We start from the raw sequence: 20,222 nt of genomic DNA, 5'->3' as shown, positions 1-20,222 counted from the left end.
TCTTTTGTTTCAAGCATGACTATAATTGTTCATTTTATAGTAGCTGCTCAATGATCCGTCTTAGCTAATGCCAACATCTGCATCATCTCAGTGTGGCATTTCTTGATTGTCTTTTCCAATTCAAGTTGAGATGGTTCTTGGTTGGACAAGTGATTTTATTGTACTCTAGACTGTTTGGCTATAACGTTGTGAGATCCGGGATCCTATTTTTTTTCTTTGGAGGCAGTCCTCTCATTCAGGTGTAGTGTGAAAGTCTACGTGGGGCTGGAAGTTCAGCTCCCCATTTGGCTCTTGGTGACACTGAAGCCTTGACTCTCACTGCCTCATTGCCTTTGGGGAAGGGTGGAAGTTCTGCTCTCCATTGGGCCTCTCTGATGGGGGTGGGAATGGAGGGATCGAGAATGCCAACTAGCTCTGCATCACCTGCCTTGTTCAGTCTCAGGATCCCTGGTGGGGAAAGCCGAGTGCCCTTGGGTAAATTCTTTTATGTCTTTTATTTTTTCTCTTGTATTTCCCATCTTCTTATCCTCTTTTGCTTCATGGCCTGGGAGATTTACTGGATGTTAGGAGTCCTTCTGATGAATTATTTTATTTTGGCAATCATTTTTAATTTATTTTTTCTTTGTCATATTTCATAACATTCTGTTCTCAATTTGCAGCAGTGGTATTTTATCAAATCTTTCTAAAGAACACTAACTAGTTTTTTTTTTTAAGTATAATCTGTTCTCAGAATTATGTCTATGTCTTCTAGGTTCATTTTCCCCTCTTTTATTTATGTTGGCCTTTTTCTTCCATCTTGATGTTTTCCTCATTTGTCTGATGACTCTTGGTTGTCCACTCATATTTAAGAATGATTGTTGGAGGTAGATGGTGTGAGTTTCTTTGCCATTGTATAGGAGATTCATTTTTCCAATAAGTGTCTCCCTTGAATGGGAAGACTATCTGGGAGCTCTGCATATGTGAGCAGGCCATCTAAGAAGGGCAGTAATCTGAGAAGATTAGAGTGGGTTTTACCTTGTTTTTTGGGGGGTTTTGTTTTCTTTTTTTGCAAAGTCTTGTACTCATTCAACTCTCCCCCAAATCTCAGTTCTTGGGCAAGGATCTGGCTATTTGGCTTGCTTACCAAGTATCAGAATGAAGAGGGCTACCCTGAGGCGGCAGTATTTTTTCCAGAAAGTTCCTTCAATTTATTTAAGGAAATTCTTTCTCTTTATTTCTGTGTGTGTCCAAGATGTTGTAGCCATATTGAATTAACATTGAAATTCTTATTGCATAAAGGGCCACATGCTTAACTCCTTGAAACAACACTGTGTAGAAAGCTTCTTTCAACTAATATCTTCTTTCATTAAGATGGAAGTGTTCCAAAAAAAAAAAAAAAAAGACATTCTTATTGCAAAACTTACTTTTTACTCTTCTTTGGAGGTCTTAATTAGTAATAAAATGTTACCAAAATCTTAATTGTCTAAATAATCCTCAAATTCAGAGAGATTTGGAACTGTTTGGTCTTCCCTTATTATAACAAACAAAAAAAGAGGCACCTGGATCGTTCAGTCAGTTGAGCATCTGACTCTTGATTTTGGCTCAGGTCATGATCTCAGGGTCATGGGATCGAGCCCCACATTGAGCTCTCCACTCAGTGGGGAGTCTTCTTAAGGATCTCTCTCTCTCTCTCTGTTCCTCCCCCTCACTTGTGCTCTTTTTTTCTCTCTCTCTCAAATAAATAAATAAAATAAATCTTAAAAAAAATAACCAAAAAGATTTTAGGCATATGTTTTCAAGGATCTGAACTTTGGTTAAGAATGTCTTTAATAATGAAAGCCCTTTAAGATTTTCAGAAGTAATTAACTCAATTCCTCTTGCTCTGGGCTGAAATCTTTAAACGTTTTGTGGACATCTTAAGATTATGCATTTACTTTCTCAGTAAAATATTTCCATACCTATTACACTATTGGGAATTTCTTTTTTACATCTGACCTGTTCCACTTTGAGCTTGTCTCCTTTCTTTTGTCTCCTGACATTTTTAAGGAGAGCAGAACAACCTGGAAGCATTCACATAATTACCTAACGAAGTTACTACTTCATTGTCTGACTTTTGAAAAATGCCAAGAGCTATTATCATTAAAGTTGAATAATGTCATAGGATGACAATTAATTTGATCCTTAACTGTTCAGTGTCATTCCCTTCCACAAAGAAGCAATCAAATATAATATGTACTATATTGGTTGGGAGCATGGGGTTTCATGTTGGTCAGACCTGAATCTCCATCCTGGCATCAACCACTTGCTAGCTATGTCTCCTGAGGTATTTTGCTTAACTTTCTTAGGACTCAGTTTCCTCTTTTGTGAATTGGGATAATAGTGTTGCCTCCCTTGTATTGCTGTGAGATTTAAACAAGATACTGCCTATAAAAAGGGCCCCAGTCATATTAGGTGCCCCATAACTGTTTTTATTGTTTATTTACTACAGTAGACCTATTTTATTAAAGCTGAGCAATGAGATGTTATGTAGTAGATAATTATCCTTTTGAGTTACCTAAGAAAAAATCTGTCATTCTTATTACTCCATGTGGCCAAACTTGAAAGTAATGATGGAGATTTTGTTTATTTATTTTTAAAATATGTAAGTCCAGAAGAGGAGAGAATACATTGAGTGTCTTTACAAACTCTAAGCAATTTTTAAAAAAGATTTTATTTATTTATTTGAGAGAGAGTGAGCGAGAGAGAGAGAGAACGAGAAGGGGGAGGGCCAGAGGGAGAAGCAGACTCCCCACTGAGCAGCAAGCCCCATGTGTGCTTGATCCTGGGACTCTGGGATCATGACTTGAGCCAAAGGCAGACGCTTAACCAACTGAGCCACCCAGGCACCCCAAACTTTAAGCAATTTTTATTCTCAATTACTTCTGGCTCTGCTCATTTCATGGAAGTCAAATGACCTTAAGTCTTGCTGAGCCTCACTGTGAAAGATCAGACAATGATGATTTTTGGGTGGCAACTGTCAGATACCATTGACCAAGTGGCTATCAGAAGAAATTGGAATAATTTTTAGAATATTTTTTTTCTCTGCATTGGATGTCCATTAATGGAGCCTAGTAGAGAGGCAAGGTAGGAGTATAGAATAGCAAGCAAGATACAAATCCAAGGGATGAGACAGCACTACAGTCAGGCTGCCAAAGTAGGCAAATGCTCGGTGGTGAGAGGTCCCTGGAAGCAAAAATGAGGACCTCTATCTCTTTCTGCTGGTGCCACTCTGTGCTCTCACAGAGATGGGCTGCTCACGTTCTGATAAGAACAGCTACCCAGCTTGGAAACCAGAGAATAAAACTGGAACCCTCCAGAAATAAGGGAACATAATCAATGTAAACATAAAATGATTGTACAGTGACCTCTCACATTTGTTGTTTCTGAAATTGTGAACAGACGACTGAGCCAAAAAATCTAAAGGATTTTTAGTAGACACAGACAATATTATTCTAAAATTTGCATAGAAAAGTAAGGGTAGTAAAATAGCTAAAACAATTTTGTACAAGAAAATAAAGTGGTAGAAATTATTATACCAAATTTCAAGACATATTGCATAGCTACAATAATCAGGGCAGTGTGAGTGTTGGTGGACGAATAGACTCATAGATTAGTGGAACAGAATAGAGAACCCAGAAATAGACCCACAGATAACCCCAAATGATGTTTAACAAAGATGCAAAAACAAATCAGTGGAGGAAAGATAGCCTTTTCATTAAATGGTGCCAAAGCAATTAAACATCCATGGGGGGAAAATAAATCAGAACCTAAGTGTTGCACCTTAAATAAAAGTTAACTCGAAGTGGATCATGGTCTTAAATGTAAAACATAAAAGTAGAAAACTTTTTTACTTTTTATTTATTTATTTATTTTTAAACTTTTTTAAAAGGTAGGAGAAAGCCCTTAGGAGTTAGGTCTAGGCAAGGAGTGCTTAGACTTGAAACCAGAAGCATGATCTATAAAATAAAAAGTTTATAAATTAGACCTCATCAAAATAAAAACTTTACTCTGCAAAATACCCTGTTAAAAGGATGAAAAAGCAACATACAGTCTGGGGGAAAGTCTGTGCAAATCACATAGGGTTAATCTGTGATTTGGTGAGGTCTACACTCTGTTATGAAGGTTTGGTAGCTTTTTTGTTTTTATCTATTATGTCCAGAGACTTTCACTCTCATATTGTACTAAGCTATGCTTTTTACTTAAAAATATGAAGATTTGATAACTATTTACTTATTATCAAATCATAATTACATATTAATGCTATCGTCATTTCAGGAAATTATTTCTCCTTTCGGGAGTTTAATTACTAAATTTATCTTTTTAATGAAAAATGATAGGGTGCTATATTCAGGAGTTGTTGGTACAGCAATATCATTCTTTACTTCTGTTCCTCAATTCATCAAATACTTCTTGATACCTTGCTGTGTTCAGAAGGTACTTTTAAATTTAGTTCAGTGCATGATGTTTGCTCAGTTCTGACTCTTAAGGTCGGAAGAGAAAAAGTACATGCAAATTTCAGAAGTGAAATATCATTCCATATTCTCCCCATTGCTGATGTAACTCTTCTCCTTGTTTAATGTTAACAGCTGAACAGACTGGATTCCTTTCACCCTTTTTATAACAGCAGTTAATCCTCAATCATTGTCTCTTTTTACGTTCCCTTGTTGAGGCCCCTTGGTTCCAAGCACAGTGCTAATCAGATCAGCAGCTCAGCTGCTTGGGTCTCTCGTAGGAGTCAAGGATCTCCATTAAGGGAATGGGGAGGAATGTGTGAGAAGAAATTTTGTCTGAAGTGTGCAGATTGTGTATCTGATTCTCTCTGACGTTGATCACTGAGCTGAAAATGACAGAGGGTGGATAGCTCAGTCTGAAAACATGGCTACTGACTTCTCCAACTTCTTTACCAAGACACCTGTGAGGACAGCAGAGTGTGAGTGTTTTCTCGGGTATCTGTAGTTTAACCCAATTTGAAATCTTAAACTCAAAATTTCCTGAAGGTATTGTGCTATATTTTAAAAATTCACATTTTTTTTTTAAATATAAAATAGTATTTTCAGTTATCATCTCCAGCTGAGACTTGCTACATGTTTACCAGTCCCATTTCCTCTTCCTGGGCATATAGAAATTCTCAATTTCTGAGCATTTCGTGCAATTAGTAACATAGGGCAAATTGATTAGATTCCAGGCAATGGGCTGTGGGTGGCAGTGATAAAGGCCTGGTCATAAAACATAAAAAATACACAGTTGCAGGGCACCTGGGTTGCTGTCAGTTAAGCGTCTGCCTTTGGCTCAGGTCATGATCACGGAGTCCCAGGGTCGAGTCTCACATCAGTCTCCCTGCTCAGCGGGGAGTCTGCTTCTCCCTCTGCCCTTCACCCTGCTTGTGCTCTCTCTCACTCACTCTCCCTCTCTCTCTCAAATAAATAAATAAAATCTAAAAAAAAAAAAATACACAGTTGCCTGTGCTTTCTCTTTCCCTTCCAGGGTGACCATGGAAGTTATGCATTTAGTATGATAGTGACACAAGATGCAAAGAGCCATGATCCCGGAATCTCCACCTGGGGGAAAGGGTCCCGATGTACAGCATTTTGTGACTTGGACAAGAAATAAATTTTTATTATGTGAAGTCACTAAGACTTTAGGGGTAGCTTGTTACAGCAGCTATAGTATTTGTCCTGACTAATGCACCATGAGAACAATATTTTTCTGCCAACTGTACTCATCAAGGTGTAGTTTCATGGAGTTAATTTTGAGAGTGGAATGAATTGAAGAATGACAACATTTTCAGATTTAGTATCTAGGCCATTTCTCTCTTCTTTCTTGCTGCTACAATACTTCTAGACCTCAAGCTCACAAAAATATGTGCATACCAAAAATTGTTGTTCTTTTATTTCTTTCTTTTCCCCCAAAGTTCAATGAGTTCCATTAGGGTAATCATGAGAGAAGATGCCCAGAACACTGTGCAAAATTGCAATAGTTTGGGTTGAAATTTTGGCCAAGAGGATAGGATTTAAAAGGGTTTCTGACCTATTGTTGTCCTGTTAGTGTCTTATTTTTTATTGAAAGGTGATGACAAATGATGCAATTTATTTTATGCTAATATGATCATTTCCATCCTTTACATAGTTGTCCCTCCTGTCCACAGGTTCACCTTCCAGTGTTTCAGTTACCTGCAGTCTTCCATGGCCTGGAAGCAGGTGATCTTGACACATGATCAGAAGGTCAGAGTAGCCTCACACTATATCACAGTGCCTACATCATTCACCTCACTTCATCTTATCATGAAGGCATGTTACCATCCCACGTCATCACAAGCAGGGCGATGATATCTTACAATAAGATATTTTGAGAGAGAGAGAAACTACATTCATATAATTCATATTACAGTATATTGTTCCATTTTATCATTAGTTATCGTTGTTAACCTTTTATTGTGCCTAACTTGTAAATTGAGCGTCATCATATGTATGCATGTATAGGAAAAAATACATAGTATAAATAGGGTTCAGCACTTTCCATGCTTTCATGCATCCCCTGGGGGTCTTGGAACATATCTTTCATGGATAAGTGGGGATAGAGGAACTACTATATTTTAAGAGTCTTAAAAGAGTCAATTATAGCCATATTTATCAAACATAAATCCTAGGATTTGTAACACTTTCCCTTACACAAGTTCTCAATATTTATTCCCAATTTTCTTTCTTTTTTTTTTTTATTCCCAATTTTCTAAGGCCACGACAAGAAAGAAACCCTTGAGGGCTCTCTTTTGCCATTTTCAGGCTTTGTGTATCCTAGACAATTCGCTTAGCCACTCATTCCACCAACAATCTCTCAGCAGCGTTTCTCAAATTTTTGTTATCCCCAAGCTATTTAATGGCTTACTCAGTGTACTCTTAGACCATTAATTCTAAGTGAATAGAAAGAGACATGATAAGTATTTAAATTATAAAAGTAGAACATAATATTAATGGTAAAAATAATTGTTTCATGTCAGTGGAAGAAGGATGATCTCACTGCTAACCTTTCACTAAGCGTTGGCTCAATAATTCAAGCATTAGCTTCTACATGCAGTATGTTTCTTCCCTGGCTCTTTATTGCTACTAAATTGAAGGATTGAAACTAAAATTATAGATGATTGAGAATTCCAGCAAGTGTTTGATGGCTCCATCTGATAATTCTGGATATTCAGGTCAAACATGGGCCCAGAACTTAATGGAGAGATTTAATGAGTATAGGACCTTGAAAACGCTAAGTCCACAAGGGAATCAAAACCTGGTGGTCTGACTGGGTCTAGTAAGGGGTAGTGACAGATAAATTCCTAATCTGCTCTTTGATTACATTGCATTCTGTTGAACTATTCTTCATGTCTCATTGCAGCATCTTGAGGTGGCTTTTAAACATACGCATGATTTCTTTGCTTTGTTTTTTTCTAATGAGAAAGAGAATCTTCAAATATTGGGAATGAGTCCAATTCCTAGTGACCAAGGCATTTGGACCACAGCTTGTTTTGCTTTGTTTTAATCCTTACACCTTATCTTCACCATTGAAAACTGGCAATGGTTCATCCCTGTGGTGAGAAATTCAAACTTGTCAAGATAATTGAGGGTATTGCTGAGATGCCCCACATATTTGAAATGATAGAAATGATTTTTATTGACATTATCAGTGTCATGGAGGGATTTCCCTGCCCCTATTTCACAGCTCCTGAGAGCACATTTCCCTCTGCATTTGTCAGTGGGGAAAAGCAGGGTCTTATATTCACTGCCCACTTCTTGACAGAACGTGCTAGCAGTGTATACACTCAGTAACTGCAAGTTGATCATAGTATAATTTTCACTATTTCCTTAAACGTAAAATTGCAATCAGGAGGCCCTATGGTAGATGGCTAAGTAATCTCTGAAAACCAAGCAAGTGTGTGGATTTCCCTTTGGGGGCTACTCTTCTAATCTTGTAAGAATCTGGGCCTCTGTCAGAATTGAGCACAACATATCTCCAGGCTACATAATGGCTCCAAAATTATTTATTCATTCATTCATTCAATCTTTTATTTTTAAAGATTTTATTTATTTGTCAGAGAGAGAGAGCGAGCACAAGCAGGGGGAGCGGCAGGCAGAGGGAGAAGCAGATTCCCCGTTGAGCAGGGAGCCGGATGTGGGACTCGATCCCAGGACTCTGGGATCATGACCTGAGCTGAAGGCAGACGCTTAACTGACTGAGCCACACAGGTGTCCCCCCAATTAATATAAAGATCTCTTCTGTTATGGGTTTTCTGTATTACAATAACCAAAAGTCATCAAGCACTTCCTTCATATATGCACTATACAGCATTAGCTGAAAGGTGAACTTGTTTGATGAATATCTTCCACATCGTACACCACTGGTACTATGTGATTTCTGACACTATCTTTTTTTATTATTATTATGTTATGTTAGTCAACATACATTACATCATTAGTTTTTTGTTCTTTTTTTAAATTTTATTTTATTATGTTAATCACCATACATCATTAGTTTTTGATGTAGTGTTCCATGATTCATTGTTTGCTAATTAACACCCAGTGCTCCATTCAGTACATGCCCTTTATACCCATCACCAGGCTAACCCATCCTCCCACTCCCCCTCCCCTCTAGAACCCTCAGTTTGTTTCTCAGAGTCCCTAGTCTCTCATGGTTCGTCTCCCCCTCCGATATCCCCCCCTTCATTTTTCCCTTCCTACTATCTTTTTTTTTTTTTTAACATATAATGTATTATTTGTTTCAGAGGTACAGGTCTGTGACTCATCCGTCTTACACAATTCATAGCACTCACTATAGCACATACCCTCCCCAATATCTACACCCAGCAACCCCATCCCTCCCACACCCCCACCACTCCAGCAACCCTCACTTTGTTTCCTGAGATTAAGAACTCTCATATCAGTGAGATCATATGATACATGTCTTTCTCTGATTGACTTATTTTGCTTAGCATAATACCCTCTAGTTCTATCCACGTCATTGCAAATGGCAAGATTTTGTGGGGGGTTTTTTTATGGCTGTGTAATATTCCATTGTATATATATACCACTTCTTCTTTATCCATTCATCTCTCGATGGACATCTAGGCTCTTTCCACAGTTTGGCTACTGTGGACATTGCTGCTATAAATATCAGGGTGCACATACCCCTTCGGATCCCTACATTTGTATCTTTGGGGTAAATACCCAGTAGTGCAATTGCTGGGTCATAGGGTAGCTCTATTTTCAACTTTTTGAGGAACCTCCATACAGTTTTCCAGAGTGGCTGCACCAGCTTGCATTCCCACCAACAGTGTAGGAGGGTTCCCCTTTCTCCGCATCCCCACCAACATCTGTCGTTTCCTGACTTGTTAATTTTAGCCATTCTGACTGGTGTGAGGTGGTATCTCACTGAGGGTTTGATTTGGATTTCCCTGATGCTGAGCGATGTTGAGCACTTTTTCATGTTCTGACACTATCCTTTAATACAGATATTGAGTCATTAACATTGGATGACAGTACAAGCACATACTAAGGAAGGTGATCTGGACAACATGAGGAATATAAAGGGGTCTTATCTTCCCCCAGTGGCAAAAGTCATCTATTTTATAGTGAAAACTATGACCGTGGTTGGTCCTAGAGCACACTCTGCAAGTAACACACATGGGTGAGGTCTCATGAAAGACAATGTATGGAGCAATGGATCTTCCATTAAATTAATTCCAATTTCCAGATATCCATTGCTATTCTTATTTTCACTTTTCATTCCTAGCTAGTTCTGCAAAATGATCATCTTGACAGTCACTTTTCCAAACAGTTATAGATTGCCATTCTTGATTTTTACCGAGGTCCAATTATGGCATATACGGTGACACACTCTGATAATAGGTAGCTTCTCAGAAGAACCAGAGAATGCTCTCCTTTCTGAGAGGGTCCCCCCAAACTACTGAATATATGACTGTTTTACAAGCAGGGAACGTTTAGGCATCAAAAATTCAGGAAAGTACTCTCAGACATCAGGACTAGATGTCATACTTTAGACAGATACTTCTTTTTATACTTTTTAGACAGAAATGGACTATTTGCATTCTAGGTCTTATGTAATTTTTTAATGGATAGAAAGTATAACCTCTGATTTTTTTTTCTATAAAACTTAATCTGTTCGTATAAAACATGAAGACATCAAGGCTTGTGAGAAAAGATTTCCAGTTTTTTCCTTTTTATTAGACTTCACATGTACTACCAGGAGCTCCTGAATATGGTTTTAAGGTTTGCGACTGATTCATAGGATTTTTTACAAGACACTCAGACTTGGCGGTCTCTGCTTTACAGTGTTGCAGCCTGCTGGGTTAGCATGTGGAAGAGGGCTGTCTCCAGTCATTAAACAAATAGGCATGGGTGTAGAGGTCTATATAAAAAGCCTGAGTTTGCTCCTCTGCTTGAAGATTTTAGTATGTGCCAGGGCTCTAATACAGGCTTTTCCTTATTTTTTTCAATCCATACATTCATTCAACAAATATTTTTCAGGCATCTACTATGTGTCCAGCCCTTCTCTACACCCTGGATTTTCAGGAGTGAAGACAATTGCCAAAATCACCTACTCTGTGGAGCTTACATTCTCTAAGGGTGGACAGAGAAGAAACCAAGCAATGAATACATGTAGCATGCTTGTGGGACTCCCAATGTAGCAGAGAGACAGACATGGAAACTGGATTACCAAACAATGTGGGAAGTGTGACCATAAACCCAAAGTCATCTGCTCGCATGAAAGAAGACACAACTCACTGGGGATAGGGGAGAGGATGGATAGGAAGGCTTCCTGATAGAAGAGACACCCAGGCTGAGTCTTACCAATAGCTAAGTGTTGGCCAGGAAAACACAGGTTGGAGGGGAGGGAGTAGAAGGAAATTGTCTCAACATGACATGATGGAGTCATGCAGGTGAACAACAGAATATGTGCCATATGTTTGTGGGGCGACCAGCACTTTGGTGTTACTATAACTTGTAGGGGAGGCAAGGGAGTGAGGCCTGCCAGTGAACCACATGAAGGAGCGTGGTCTTTATACAGCTGAGATTGGGGAAGGCGAGAAGATTTAAGACAGGAGAGTGATGATATCAGATTTCCTAGTGCCTTGTTCTTTGCCCTCGTGGAGCACCATGAGGAGCGTGAGCTACAAAGATACATAAAGACACTGTGGGTCTCTGATCTGAAGGTCTTCCTTCCGCACTGCCTAGTTTTTTGGTCTATCTTCTTGTTCTGCTCTAGACCTGCTTAGCCTGATCCACACTTGACACTCCTTTCTTCTCTGCTTAGGACAGGTTAGGCAGGGTGGAGGGTGTTCCCGTGTCCAGTCCTCATCCTTTAGCCCAGCTCAAGGCCCCGGGGTGGAGAGTGAAATTACTCCCTAATTCCTTGGCAAGATTCATGTTTTAGCTTTAGTGTGAGAAGCATTCTATCATCTGGAACCAAGTGGTCCTGTGCTTCCTGGCACCAGAAAACGTTGAAGACCAAAAGATCTGATTCCCTCTCACCATTTTAAGCCTTCAAACAAATCTACCCTTAAAAGGAAACTTCAAATCAAGCCAGTTCTTTAACGTGTGAACCCCCCCAATTTATGTGCAAAATTTTGAGACCATGTGCATATGTTAGAACCATCACTCTCTTTTGCATAAAAAAAAATAAAATTAATTTTACAAAGTGGCTGTATTTGTTTTCCTTCAGCAAGTATTCTGTGAGTCTTTTCATTGCATTTCTCTCTGTGTACCTAGTTCTATCCCTACTCTGTTGGTTTATTGTTTTTGTCTTTCCATTTCTTCTGTTGCTTGCTAAGAGCATGTACTCTTACTAAGGCTTTATAACTTTATTCCCCTTTATTTCTCTCACAGTCCTCCCTTTACTACTCATTTAAAAATAGGAAAACCCATCTTTTTTAAAAAAGATTTATTTGTTTGTTTGAGAGAAAGAGCACACACATGGAGCCTGACACAGGGCTCACTCTCACCACCCATGAGATCATGACCTGAGCTGAAACCAAGAGTCAGATGCTCAACTGACTGAGCTACCCAGGTTGCCCCAAACCCATCTTTTTCCTAACACTATGGTTCCACTTTCTGTGTACTTTATGTCGGTTCAAAAGCATTATTTTTATAGAGCTGCAATTAAAAATTAATTTTATGTATTTATTCTTTCCCAAATTATTAACCTTCAGTGTAATGCCAATGTAATTAACACAATCTTCATTGTATTCTAGGTTAGTATGTCACAATTTATGATTTCCTTATTGCTGAACATTTGTTTCCAATTTTTCACTACTAAAACGTTGCTGATGCACCTTTAGGCACAGAGTGTTTCTCTTTTGATGAACTATAGCATGTCCTTAGGTTAGATTCACAAGAGCAGGATTATTGATGTAAAAGTATAAATATGTTTATGATCTTTGATTTGGGGAGTTGGCATAATGCAAGCAAAATGTATTAAAGTGTAACTGATACAATTCTTGACTGAAAGAGAGTGGTAAATTAAATCACAGATGTAGCATCTGCAGACTGCTCATTGTGCATTTACTCTGTGGGAAGGTCAGATCATGGTTTTGAGTATGTCCCTTCATTTTTAATCAACTTCTGCTCTTAAATCTTAGAGGTACATAATATCAGCTTCCAAGGTTGAAGATCACATGACAAAGAATTAACCACAAAGACTGATTAAAATGTTATGATTAGACTATACTAGTGCCATTTTCAGCTTATGACATTTGTCAATATCATTTAACCTTATAGAAGACAAATTCATTTAAAAAGGCATTTGCAAGCAAAATAATTATATTTTATTGAGAATTCAGAAGTTACAGTACTTTAAGACAGTTTTTTTCGTATTGTAAAGAAAAATAAGTTAAAAGAAAAAGAATTGACTCAAGTGCAATGATATTTCAAACTAACAAAAAATCATTTTGAAAAACACAAAAATCCACAGCTTAATTTATTTATGGTATAAGCATTTACTTTCCTATTTGTTATCAAGAAAACTGTAATGGAATAATTTCTGGAGTGATCTTTCAACACATCATCTTTCTGGTTCCAATTTAAATGGTATGTTAACATTAGTATCTAATTCACATGGATTACAGGTGTGTGTGTGTACGTGCATAAGAACTAGCTAATTTTAATATGGCATTTTAAGAGAGAGAGTAAGTCATCATTTCATTTATCACAGGGTAATAAATAGCCTTTCCAGTCATTTCTTAAGTATGTTTTCTTATCTCCTAAGTGAAAACCACTTTCATTAAGGCATTTAGTTGAGTAAGCACTTGGGGCATAAATAAGATTATCCATAACACTGCCAAAGTCTTAACTATTACAGTCAGCCATTTAATGTTAGGAAGTATCTTGTTACACCTTTTAGATCAAAGTTCTCAACTTTTCTTATGAAGGGAGAAGCTAGTTCAGCCAAAAAGAACCAAATAGACTCATTTAGAAAAAAACAAACTCATTTTACATGATCAATGGTCTGTATTTTTACCAAATCTTATTCCTCAACAGAATATATTCATTGGGTCACTGGTATTCTTTTCAAATTTTTATTTATGATTTCCATTACCTCTATTCTGTGTCTTCTCCTTTTTAAATGAAGAAAGGAGAACTGAGGTCAAAGCCTAACATAAACACATGTACTACTGAGATGCTGTATGGGCTGACATCTACAGTGAAGAAAGCCACAGGTAAGCTCCACTAACACCTGAGCTTTGCCACAGCTGGAAATGGCACTAATGTGGAACTTTTTTTTTTTTTTTTTTTACTAATGTGGAACTTTAATTCATAGTTCCGTAATATTTTTATAGTGCCTTGCAGTTAGACAGCTTTCCTGCAACTCTTCGGAAAATACTGAATTAAATTAGGCCCTGTTAGGAAATTTACAACATGCGCATTGCATAAAATGCTTATAAAAACGTTAAGTGCGTTGCCTAGATGAGAAGCAGAACCGGTTTTAAGAAAGGAGAATGCAGCAAGGACAGAATTAAAACATAATGTGGCATTTGCTGCTCCAGTATACTTTCTTATTTGATAACATCATACAGATTGGTCTTTAACCAAGGGAAAACCCTAGTTCTTATTTAATTGTGGAGAAATCTGACCATGTGGGGAAAAGAAGATCCTCTGATTAAAAAAAAAATATATATATATATATATATATATATCTGAAAACCAGTGTTTTGACAAGTTGACTCTGAAACTGGCGACACCCTTTTGAAGGTAAGGGACTAATGATAACTGACTTGGAACAGAGGTCAGCAGAGGTAAGTGAAGGTTTCCTTTCTCCCCCATCTCAGTGGTAGAAAAGGCTCTAGGCACCTGATTAGCTTTCAGAGAAGGGGGTTCTTTATTGTGGCAGATGAAACGCTGCAGTCGTCTGAGCCATAACGTAATGGACTAGATATACAATTTGACAGGTGCAATCGCTCTCATCTGTCCAGGCCCCAAAATGAAAGCAACAGCTGGTCTCATCAAAATAGCTTCTCCAAGAATCTTTAGAAAAGGTTGTGACTCATTAAAACTAAATTTTCAGAGGAAAAAATATTGCCACTGATTTTTTTTGCAAATAAAATACATCATCAAAAATCCTTAAGTAAGGGTGCATTTATGCTTTACATCTAAACAGTTTCTTGTTAAGGATTAAGACTAGTCTCTCCCTTTTTAGCCCCTTCTTTTGCCATTTCAACTTTTCTCTTGTATTTAAAGTATTGGTGATTTAGTGGACTATGTACTGGCTGTCGATTCAGCACTCGCTGCATAAAGAAGCCTGGCTGATAATGCACTCAACATTTTGTTCGTGCAGAATCTAAAATTTATTCATTGCTATGATCAACTATTCAAAATTTATTGAATTTGATGAATTAATAAGGAAAATAAACAGGTCAAAGTATAAAAATAAAATTTCACGCATAGACTAGAAGTATCTGAAGACAGCTGACAAAATAATAGTGCTTTCTATTAAATAACGGTTTTCAAGTCATTTTATACCAAGTTACACATTTTTAAAAAAACAACTTAATTTATTCTTAGAAACACGATTATACAACAGTTTCAGTTACGATTACTTTTCCTATAACTTTGCCCACATTCTCTCAGTATGACTAAAAGCTCAACAGAACAGATTTGATATAAAAGTGTCACAATTATTGGTGATATCTAATGTAAATGTTTAAAAAAAGTTTGATTCTTATGAATTTGTACAAAAATAAAGCTTCTGATACTTTGTTAGAATTGTATTTGATGACTCATTAATAATGCAAAGCAAAAAATACTTGAACTAAGTTAACATTTACATATAAAAATATAGAATACACACACTACAGTGATCTTGATGATATCTTACAGTATTACAAATTAGAGTACCATCAGCCTGATTGAAAAGTTCAACATGTTTTAAAGCATGAATTTTTAAAAAAGTCAAGATTCTTAATGTTTTAAATGTAAAATTTTTCATTTTTCATGTCAACTGAGATTGTTTTGGTTAATAACTGGGCTTGACAAATATGGAGTAATAAAAGGTATTTCTCTGGAAGAAACCTGGTGTGTCTCAAGATTTAGTAGTCTGTTATTGCCTTGATTTTTCCTCAGCACAAATTTCTTTATGGTTTTTTTATTCTGCCCATTCAGATCAGTAAAAGGCTATAATAAAAAAGCCACAGGGCTGGAAGGAATACACATATCCTGCATTTTGTCAGATACTTATTTTCTGCCATTGAGAAAGATGGTGCCTACAAAACCCAAAACGGGAAGAACTAATAAGGAGACTTTGAGCCACAAACAGAGTAGCTGGGTACCTTCTACTAGCCAGCAGTTAAACTGGCATGTGATTTCTATTTTTTAAAACAGAACAAAACAAAAAAACAAAAAATTTTTCTCTTGTTGGGGTTTATATGGCTGTAATACATGCTTTTCAGAGTTCTCTGATTTTTATGGTCAGGTCACATATATTATTCAAAGATCACCGGCTTTCTAAGTATTAAAATATAATTAAATAGATGCAACACTAAAGACTAAATTGGACATAATTTATTCTTTTTTCTGGATGTGATGTAAAAAACAAAAAATCCTGACTGGGGGTCAAAAGATCAGGTTCTCTTGCTTGATCTCAAAGCTGAGTGGTCTTGACCAAGTTAGTTAACCTTTCTGCGCATGAATTTCCTTAGGTAAGAAATAAGGGAATTGTGTTGGATAACCCTTAAAGTCTCTTTCAAATTTGACTGAGACACTAAGTCAGGATCTCACACAGTGCCTCAGTTTTCATTGTGTAGATCAACTACCATCAGAGAATAGTGTAGAATTCTGGTTGTAGGGATTTCTGATGCTTACATTAGGGTTAATGAGTTTTCTATCCTTCCAGGGATGAATTGTAAGTATTTGGCTCTCTAGTAAAAACACAATTTAGGACATTTTTACATTACACGCAAAGTACACTCTGATATTCACCGAGACAGTGAGAAGATTTTTGTTAACTATGTCCTTCTTTGATTCTCTTATTGTTAGAACCCTGTTCTCCCCTCAACTGGGTGGGGAAAGAGGAGCATGGGTATAAAAGAGAATTTTCGTTAGAGTATTTCTGATTGAATGAAGAATAGTGGAAGCCTTTTTATTCTTTAATTTTTCTACATTTTAATTTCTTAATTTTGATTTAAAAAATTTTCAAAACTAATTTTTTTGAAATTATTGCTAATAGTTAAAACCAATAATCTGTCATAGTTTACCACTATCGGTAAAGAATTACAGTCTACTACTAAAATACCATTACTGTGCCAAAAGAAAAGAGAATTTGGTTCTATTTTTAAGCACATGGCAATATGTTCTACTAGTTCTTATTTTCATCATTTTCAGAATCGAGACAAAAGGAGAAGACTCATAATTCTGCTTCCACTATTTCAAACCAGATGGAAAGCAGGTTGAATTCAAATTCAGAGAAGGGTTTTGTGGTGCGCCAACGTTGGGAGTAGGATAAATAATTTCTTCCACTGTTACGTATGTACCTAAGAAGAACCCCACAAGTCCAGTGAATGCTATGGAGGTATTTTTCAGGACCATCCACAGGCTGCAGCGTTCCTTAGAGAACGTAAGAATCTCAACGAAAGGTGGCAGGACCAGGGCCAGGGTGCTGCTGCTCACAGCCCCGACCAAGGAAATCACAGCATCCAGACGCGGGATCAGAATCGCTCCGGCACCTACGAGATGAGAAGCCGGCGTCTCCTTACTTACATACTCAGTACTTAAAGGAGTACTAACCACAGGTAGTGGGTATGGCAACTCCACTTGCCTTTGTAACTTTTCTGAATTGTTTCAAAACGAAAAGTTAAAAAAAATAATAATAATAACGTACCACTGCTTTCGACCCGATTTTCATCCAAACTGCTGGCAAGCTTTCCGAAAAGCTCTGATCTGGCACCTTCTTGGCCCTACTTACCCTTCTCTTGCTGAAGATACCAACAAAGGGCCTGTAAAAACTCAGACTCCCATTCCTTCCTCAAACCTGCTACAACGGCCCACTGAGGGACTTGCTGAGGGTCTGCAGAGGCCCCCAGAAATAACCCCGGAGCCCTCTCACAGAGGACTCACAGCTACGTCACCCTGCTACCAAGGAGGATTTCGTCACCCCAGTTCCGGCTTTGGGGGCTCCACTGATGCGTGCATTGGCGCTCCCTAGCTTGTCTCCTAAAGTTACCATCTTCCCTCTAATCTTTTTTATCCCTCCCTCTTTTTTATGTATTTATTTTTAGAGAGAGAGCGAGCAGGGGGAGGGGCAGAGGGAAAGAAACTCAAGCAGGCTACCCACTGGGCATGGAGTTCAATGCAGGGCTTGATCTCACAATCATGACCTGAGCCGAAATCAAGAGTTGGGCACTCAACCGACTGAACCACCCAGGTGCCCCATCCCTCTCTTTTTATTTCTCAGTTTACATACTTTTGCTTTTCCCATTTCTAGCCTCCTGGTCTCTTGCTGAACTTTCTTGGTGTATATATAATTTAACTTGGGCTCTGTAATTAACTCCTCCGTTTGCAGCTTGTGGCTCTCGGTGTTTTTCACGAGGATGTGGTATTAATTTGGAACTACTAGGTTTCTTGGAAGTATTTATTTCTATTTAATTTCTTTTGAAAGCTAAAACCCTAAAAGTTATTTTGAAATAATAAACCTAGCCTCACACCTAGAGGACTGAAGTGTGGCAAACATTCCTAAATAAGATACATGACTTTGAAGATGTTGCAGCTCTAAACTAGAAATGCTTGATAAAGTGGGTTCCCTATTGAATAGAAGCTTGCTACATTCCTTTAACATTTTTCTCCAGGGAACTATAATCGTAACTCCCAAACAAAATTAGGACCTTTCAAATTTCATTGACAACATCCGTTTCATGGGGGACACACTTCTACCTACTTACACTAGATGGCAGTATAAAAGGAAGACCAGACAAGCAGGACTAGAACATTGCCATCTGAAGAGCCTTTCATTTGGGAATTCATTTCTCCTCATTCATGTTTTTCAATAATCCAGCTGTTATTAGTAAAAATCAAGTGAAATATGGTTGGAAAACCATGTGGAGGAACACTATAGGTTTTTTAGAATTTGTTCATTCAGACTAAAATTCCATTTATCAAACACTTTCATTTTTTTATTTTTTATTTTTTTGAAGCTTTTATTTATTTATTTGAGTGAGAAAGAGAGAGAGAGAGCACAAGCAGGGGGAGCATCAGGCAGAGGGAGAAGCACGTGCCCTGATGAGCAGGGAGCCCGATGCGGGACTCAATCCCAGGACCCTGGGATCATGACCTGAGCCGAAGGCAGACGCTTGACTGAGCCACCCAGGTGCCCCTTATCAAACACTTTTAAATCATGAAATTTATCAATTAGCTGAAGTCATCCCTTAAACCTTATATAATCAATAGATATTTGCTAGTCAAAAAATGGCTTGAAGTGTTATTTGGTAATGCTATTAGTCAATAAGGAAGAGAAATATATGTATTTTAGGCAAATTTGATATATAAAAACTCCAAAAACAGGAAGTCAAAGGATAGTCTGGGATATGGAGAATTTATTCATTATAAATATTTACTATAGGATTACTGTAAATAGGCTGCCCTATGTCATTTACAGACAGGTGTTATGAATAGATCTATTAAATACTAATTAAGTTTATTCAGTATTTTCCAAAACTATATTATAGAGAAAAAGAATGTATCCTTAAGGCACAAAATTTCCTCTCATTAAAAAAAAAAAAAAAAAAGCCCATTTTAAGTCCATTCTTTGCATCTGCAGGGTGAAAACACAGAGAAGAAAATACAGAGAAAAAAACAAAATACTTGATATTATAACATCAACAACAAAACTGTGAGGAACACTCCAGCACATACATTTTAATTACACAAATAATTAATGGTATTCCCCACGTACCACCTAACTAGAATATGAGGAGGATACAGCTTTCCTCACCTGCAATGGCAACTAACTGAAATGAAGGATTTTAGTGTGTCTTCTCTAATATTCTACAAACTACTAAGATTTATATTTTTTGGTACTTTGCAGTCATATCTCCTAAAACCATAAAGCAAACTCCCAAGGCCAAAAGATTTTCAAATTAGAAATAGTGGAAAGATCAACGAATTGGACAATAATAGAAATAAACAGTACTTAACATATTTTACAGATTCAATTCAAACATGGAATTAAACACTGGTCTCAGGGGCGCCTGGGTGGCTCAGTCGTGAAGCGTCTGCCTTCGGCTCAGGTCATGATCCCAGGGTCCTGGGATCGAGCCCCGCATCGGGCTCCCTGCTCGGCGGGAAGCCTGCTTCTCCCTCTCCCACTCCCCCTGCTTGTGTTCCCTCTCTCGCTGTCTCTCTCTCTCTGTCAGATAAATAAATAAAATTTAAAAATAAAGATAAATAAACACTGGTCTCAGTGTTCATTATAATTCAAAATTTAACAGTTCTTTCTACAGGTTTGCTTGTAAAATAAAAGATATTTATTGTAGTTGATGGTGGCTGTTGGCCAGCTTCTATTCACCTTCTCCCTCACCTGTGAGATGCCTCTATAGCAAGTAAATGCCGAGAGAAAACAGGTAGAAAAGAGTCTGACCCATCCTTCCAAGCGTTTGAGTTCCACTAAGAAGATGCTTTGAAATGACGAATCAAATGCTAAATAGAGACTTGGGTGTAACCAACACA

At 37.6% G+C, this 20,222-nt stretch overlaps 1 protein-coding gene across 4 annotated transcripts in view; it reads right to left on the bottom strand.

The window, feature by feature from the left end:
* The window catches only part of SLC36A4 (solute carrier family 36 member 4), a 92,248-nt gene that overhangs the window by 27,214 nt on the left and 44,812 nt on the right, over positions 1-20,222 (bottom strand). For 3 of the 4 annotated variants that reach the window (XM_035009396.1, XM_035009398.1, XM_035009397.1), the window contains exon 11: positions 12,816-17,227. The exons of the other annotated variant lie outside the window; for it this stretch is intronic. In XM_035009396.1, the coding sequence (XP_034865287.1) occupies positions 16,926-17,227 (302 nt within the window). In that variant the 3' untranslated portion in view covers positions 12,816-16,925. Of the gene's footprint in view, positions 1-12,815; positions 17,228-20,222 lie in introns of those variants that run through there. 4 annotated transcript variants of the gene reach the window in all.

The sequence above is a fragment of the Mirounga leonina genome, unplaced genomic scaffold (assembly GCF_011800145.1).
Source record: "Mirounga leonina isolate KUSES-001 unplaced genomic scaffold, KU_Mleo_1.0 Mir_153, whole genome shotgun sequence".
Taxonomy (NCBI): Eukaryota; Metazoa; Chordata; class Mammalia; order Carnivora; family Phocidae; genus Mirounga; species Mirounga leonina.
This window is presented reverse-complemented; position numbering and strand designations above follow the sequence as displayed.